This window comes from Trematomus bernacchii, unplaced genomic scaffold (genome assembly GCF_902827165.1).
Source record: "Trematomus bernacchii unplaced genomic scaffold, fTreBer1.1, whole genome shotgun sequence".
Classification (NCBI taxonomy): domain Eukaryota; kingdom Metazoa; phylum Chordata; class Actinopteri; order Perciformes; family Nototheniidae; genus Trematomus; species Trematomus bernacchii.
This window is the reverse complement of record NW_022987518.1, coordinates 313,313-319,985: the sequence shown is the minus strand read 5'-3', so window position 1 is coordinate 319,985 and position 6,673 is coordinate 313,313. Positions and strand designations below refer to the sequence as shown.

The following is a 6,673-nucleotide window of genomic DNA, read 5'->3' as shown; positions in this document are numbered from 1 at the left end:
GATTGAGGACCACCCTTTCTGAGCTTGCTGAACCCTCTCCTACACACACTATACACACACAACTGCTCTCCCATCCACCACTCTAACTCCATTATTACATTTGCCGACGACAACACTGTGGTCGGTCTCATCCATGATGAAGTCGAGTCGGCGTTCAGAGACGTGTTCCTGAAGTGTTCTGCCTTGTGTACTGACAACAACCTGTTCCTCAACTAAAGAACCCATCATTGACTACAAGAAACAGAGCAGAACCCCCCCCCCTCATGTTTAAATGCATTTACTTATTTAAAGCAGTATTTTGTACCTTACTCGTCAAACTATCAAGTTAGACACTGTCCATATACATTTCTCCGTCCCCTCTGTGAAAACATGTATTGTCAGCAGAGCGTTGATGTTCAAAGCCCCAACAGACTGGAATAGTTGAGCTGCTGCTGTCAGATCCCTGTCATCATTGGGTATGTTGAAGCATCATCATCTCACTTTCAGCTGCTCTGCTCTTGTTATTGATGAAACTGATCCATTAGACACTACAGTCTATCACATTGTAATGATTGTATGTATTACATGAATGTTACTTAACAGACTGTACGTGGTTTGTCATGCTTTGCTTTCTGTTATTTTGTTCATGTATGTCTGTAAGACGCTGCTGCCTTGAAAACGAGATCTGTTCTCTGTTCTTGTCTTTTTTATTACTGCCGATTTCTATTCATATTTTATTCCTTTTTTCATTCCATTCCATTGCAATGTAAATACTGTTATATTTTACTATATTTGTATTATATTTTGTATTATTTTTAATAATATTTCTAGTTCCCTACCTGTGTTTTAATTCATATTTTATTTGTATGTACGCACCATGACGTCAAGTCAAATTCCTCGTATGTGTAAACCTACCTGGTAATAAACCTGTTTCTGATTCTCAAGGGGTTTATCCTAATAAATACATTTCTATATATAGACAGAGTGGAGAGGGTCTCCATCTTCATGTTCTTGGGGGTCCATATCTCCGAGAGCCTCAGCTGGACAGCACACAGCACTGCAGCAGTGAAGAAGGCCCAGCAGCGACTTCTCTTCCTGAGGGTGCTTCGGAAGAACAGACTGAAGGAAGAGCTGCTGGTGTCCTTCTACCGGACCACCACCGAGAGCGTGCCCACATGCTGCATCTCGGTGTGGTATGCTGGCTGTTTGGGTTATACAAATGGTGGAGAGAACCATCGGCTGCCCTCTCTGGAAGCCCTCTCCAGCTCCCGATGCCTCTCTCCTGCCTCCTGGTAGGAGATACAGGAGTTTTAAAACACGGACAAACAGACTGAACAACTGTTTTTACCCCTGAGCCCCCAGGCTGTTCAACCTGCAGTCCTAAGGGCAACATCATTATAATTAACCAATTCATTTGCAATTTAATCCCTTCTTTAATGCACTTTATAGCTTTTTATAGCTTCTTGCTTTTAACTATTTATTACCCCCTTGTATGATTGACTTTGTGTTTTTTATTGTTGTCTGTTTTCCTATGTGACAGGGTTTCAAAACAAAATCTCATTGTTTATTTTTGTATAATCATAATAAAGGCTTTCTATTCTATTCTACCAATCGAATACATAGTCTTCTCTACTTAAAATAAAGCAATTGCAGAAATAGCGCTTTGGTTTTAAAAAACACAATAAACCAGTGATACTCAGCCTTCACTTTACTTCACTTTACATGTACCTTTGCAACCCAAAAGCCCACAGTAAATGGTTATTATTCCCTTTGTTTGAAGGAGGGAACTAATCTCTAATGGCGCATTTCCACCATGGCGCGGAGCACGGTATAAGGGTGCCGTGTCGTGCCGGGCCCGTTTTTGGTTGCGTTTCCACTATGCCTAGTTCCGGCCCGGGGCTACTTTTTCACCTCTTTTCTGGCCCGACAAAATCGTGGTTCTATCGGGGCCAACACACAGGGCTGAGTCGGGCTGAGTTTGCTAAGCTAGAGAGAGAATCGCTGGCAAGGGGGCTACAACTACAACAAGATGAACATATTTGACATATTTGTAATACACGTTTCAAAATGATGCCGAAGTAACAACATACTGATACCGGTTAGTAAAAACCATGAATTAATGCTTTGTCAAGTCTGCAGACAAACGGCAGGCGAAAAACCTTTTAAAATGCGTGTTTTCTGAATGGAGATTGGCTAAGCTAACGCAGTATATGCTCCGACCGTCCACACTCACAACAGCGGCCTATACAGACATAAATAAAGCAGCGACTGTATTCACCATGACACAGACAGTCTGTGGTTTGTACTTGTTTAACTTTTGTCTAGTTTCTGAACAGATATGAGGAGCTGTGAGCTCTGAGTGCTAACAGCTAACGGCTGATGTTGTTTTTCTGGGGTGCTCATTGAAGATGACGTCACAGCTCCGCCTACACTGCGTTACTATAGATACTACCCCAGTTCCTAAACTGTAATGGAAGCGCAGCATTAAAGTGAGCCGGGCCTAACAAGGCCTAACAAAACCGTACTAAGCCGAGCGAGGCCTGCGGTGGAAATGTGCCATAAGAGGTTTAAAAGGGGCCAAATGCAGAGTGAATGCAGACACCTACTGTACAGATATACAGTAACATGTTCACTTTATTGCTTCAAATGGAGTTATTTCCAGTCAAAACGTCAATTTAAGGCCAACTCTTACTAATACAAGTATGTATTACGGTGAAATCAAAGTCAAAGTCAACCATATTGTCAATCTTTCAGTTTGTGTGTACAGACAGAGAGATCGAAATACCGTTTCCCACAATCCCGAAAATACGAATGATGTGCAATATATATGCCGGTAATAACTGTGCAATATATACCTGGCTGCTATATCTTCAAAACGATTACAGGATGTGTATTTTGTATTTTGGAAATTGTGTTTTTTGTATTTTCTATCTTGAATTTTTTTGTATGCATGCTTCTTAGTGAACATTAAGCGTTCTTTGGCTCTTGTCTGCTGTAACACATGGAAATGTACCCTCTGTGGGACTAATAAAGGTATTCTGATTCTGAGTATTTTCATCATATACTTAAATAATACTATCTACTTGAAGACACAATGAAGTCAGTTCTTTTATTTTTGATCCATTTTCCACCCATAGGGCAGGAACACCTGATAAGGGATCAGAAATGTGCAAATGGGCCCATCTGTGCAGCCAATGGGGTTGTGTGGATAAACCTTCCTGAGGTGATTGGTGGCTGGAAGGCCAACAGGACAGTGTGAAGAGGTTTAAAAAGCTCCACTGTGGCACCAGGAGGGCAGACTCTGGCAGAGATGGCGGGCATGATGACAAGTCTTCTCCTTTTGCTGTTGGCCGGTGAGTATCAGCTCCTACTCAGACTTCTGCTGCCTACTTTCACCTTTCTTATGCTCTGAGATAGCACTTAGGTGAGTTAAGTATTGAGTTGAGTAAATCCACCCAACAAGAGATATGTTATCCTGGGGCCAGAGTTTCAGAAGGAAGCTGTCGGTCAATGACATAATGGATGTTTTTACGTTTTCCTAATGGCTTCTTTAAAGGGAAGCCAGTTAAAGTATAAGTATAAGTATAAGTATAGTATATTATAGTATAGTATATTATAGTATATCCAGGTGCTTAGAAGCAGATCAAGAGGTTGAGACAGCAAACGTTGGAAGGCAATAGAGAGGCGAAGTCCCTCCCTTTCCGGTGGACCTCCATGGGATCTTATTTCGGAAAAATTATGTATTGAAGTCAATGGCGAGAGAAAAGTTATCTTTCGATCCCCTTTGAATTGTGCCACGAATTACACATATGATGTTTGTCAATTTAAAAGATAATTTTGCAAGTTAAAAAAACAAATGTTTTGCTGTAAAACTGTGAAGTAAGACCTTTTTTGTGTGAAACCGCTCAATGAACTACATCTCTGGTCTCGCACAACAACACACGTCACCAAGATGGCCGTCACTAATGTCTTGCCAGAAAAGGGAATTCACCCTCACTATCACCACAATGAAACACATCCAGAAGAATGTCATGCAAAGCTGCCTGATTGCCTTCCTTCGATACTCTCTGAACTGCCTGATCTTTTTAATGTTCAATGTCAACCATTTGTGCAGATAGCATGAAGTAGAAAAGATTGCAGATGCTAATGTAGCATTAGCATGTGTCCCCCGGGGGCATCCGGGCTTAAATTGTGTATTATAGAATGATCACACCGGTGACAGTACTCTTCAAAGGGTTCACGAAATATGACTACTACTCTTACTGTTTAACATTTTGGGTTACTTAATGTTACTTCATGTTAAGGCTAATAAAAATGACAAGGCTAAGGCTGTAATGCTAACTAACGTGCTTGCTACTAGCTAGGTAGCTAACTTGATCCAGTCACTCCTGGTCCTTTCATCAGACGGGAAGCGAAAGAACGAGCCAGACCCATTGCTGGTATGATTACAACCTGCTACAAAGCACACAGGCATCTTGTTAAAGTTATCTTATCTTAGATATCTCTTATATTTAGTGGAGGAAAACAATTATGACATCAATTGTGACATCACTTACGCGACTCTGGGATTTATAATCTTTCTAGTTGCGTATTTTTCATAGTCTTATGTTTTTACGACAAACTGTGACTTTTTTGACATGGAAATTATTTTTTAAGATTGACAAACATCATATGTGTAATTCATGGCACAATTCAAACAGGATCGAAAGATACGTTTTCTCTTGCTATTGACTTCAATACATAATTCTTCAGAAATAAGGTCCCATGAGGTCCACCGGAAAGGGAGGGACTTCGCCTCTCTAGCAGAGCAGAGAGACGTCAGACATGCAATCTCAAACTGGGATTCTTTAAAGCTCTTGATATTTACAGTGCAATGAGAACCTTACTCTCATTATATTAATTTGAATTACATATAATTTAGATAATTTAAGTGCAATCGACCATAATCCTGCAGATATTTTAGCTTCCAATATGCCAAAAAGTGCTACAGTACTCACTTCAAATAAGCTAAACCTTTCTAAGTGCTACTTACAGAAGACTGAGTAGAACACTCAAAACATTTTTGCCACATTTCACCATGTATATTAATAACTTGGGGGGAATGGGAATGAATTATCTACAACAACCACTGTTCTTACTTTAAGTCTCATAGGGGGTTATTTTCTCTTTCAGGTGTGGCAGTGGGCAGAGTGGTAGATCTGCAGAAGAGAATCATCGGAGGTAAAAAATGTAAGGATAATGACCGCCGTTACCATGTGAGGCTGACAGCAAATAATGGGAGTCATGTGGCTACTTGTGGTGGATCTCTGATCAGTCAGAATTGGATTCTGACTGCAGCTCACTGTGTGGAGCCGGGTTGGTGAGAAAGTTTTAATTAAAATAAATAATAACAGAACAATATATGTCATACTCATAAATCCAATCTAAAAAAAAATCAATAAGTGGCAAAAATTACCAATATGAATAAATCATGCTGCATGTGCACTAATTCTGTGATGTTGCTCTTTAACCTTTACATGTTTGTAGGACTGTGACAGCAGTTTTAAATGAGCACCCAGATCCATCAAAAGCAGTGTCAGTCAATGCAAGACCTTTTCGACTGGTAGACGAACAACACCTGACCCATGACATCATGCTGCTGAAGCTAGATACACCTGCAATAAACTTTCCAACTGTAGATCTTCCTGACTGTGGCAAACGTCCCAAACCGTGAGTTGTGATCTTTAATAAATCTGAACTTCAACTTTTGAAAAACTCAAACTGAGAAATCCCCCTGTCTTTTTTTTTCTTAATGTTAATTACGTTTTTCAGACGTAAACAGTTCAGATTGCAGGTAGAGGAGCCACACAGAAGAATGCTGATGGTTCAAGGGGTGAGAGGAATCTTGTTTATTTTGTAATTACAATTGACTCATATTTACATATATGCAAATTAACAGCAGTAGTGGAAAGTAACTATATGCATTTACTCAAGTACTGTAATGTATTTTGAATGTATAATGTGTACTATATTTTGGAGGGAATATTGTACTTTTTACTTGACTACATTTATTTTACAGATTAATTTACTAGATACTTTATAGATTCAGATGTTGACATACAAATATTTAAAATACAATTTGTATAAACCAACATTATATTTAAGGAACTAAAACTGAAAAAAAAGTGGCCTCGCAAGTTTTTTGTTCAATTATATTTCACAGTTCCAGCTTTTGCTTTAAAATATTTAAAATATTTTTGGAGTACATTTTCCTAATCATACTTAAATAATGTTCCTACCATACTCTATGTAGTACTTTACTTGAAGTTGTGTATTTTTTTTAATGAGGTATTAATACTCAAGTAAATATTCTGAATAGGCTGTGACTCAGTGCGCTGATCTTTGGTATCGCTGAACAAGTGACATGTAATGTAATGAATACTTTGTCCACCACTGATTTACAGTATGTAGGTCTACACATACACAGACATAGATTATACTTTTCTGTGTGCATGTTCATTTGATCAAGTTGTATTAAAACCCCATATTTGTATGTTGTCATCTAGGAAACTTCAATCCGTCAGACACTCTCCAATGTGCAGACACAGTGGTTGTTGACTGTGTGAGGAGCAGAACCTGTCTGCCTCGAAAACCAGACTATTACTATGCACTTGACAACTTGATCTGTTTCCAAAAGACTAATGTGGATATAAGT

The 6,673-nt window shown here is 39.2% G+C and overlaps 1 protein-coding gene across 1 annotated transcript; it reads left to right on the top strand.

The window, feature by feature from the left end:
• The first annotated feature begins 3,284 nt into the window (after positions 1-3,284).
• On the top strand, positions 3,285-5,735 carry LOC117471644 (putative trypsin-6). Its single transcript, XM_034116786.1, has 3 exons — positions 3,285-3,332; positions 5,152-5,338; positions 5,506-5,735. The coding sequence occupies exons 1-3, from the start codon at positions 3,290-3,292 to the stop codon at positions 5,690-5,692; spliced, it is 417 nt and encodes a 138-aa protein (XP_033972677.1). The 5' UTR covers positions 3,285-3,289; the 3' UTR covers positions 5,693-5,735.
• Positions 5,736-6,673: the final 938 nt, after the last annotated feature.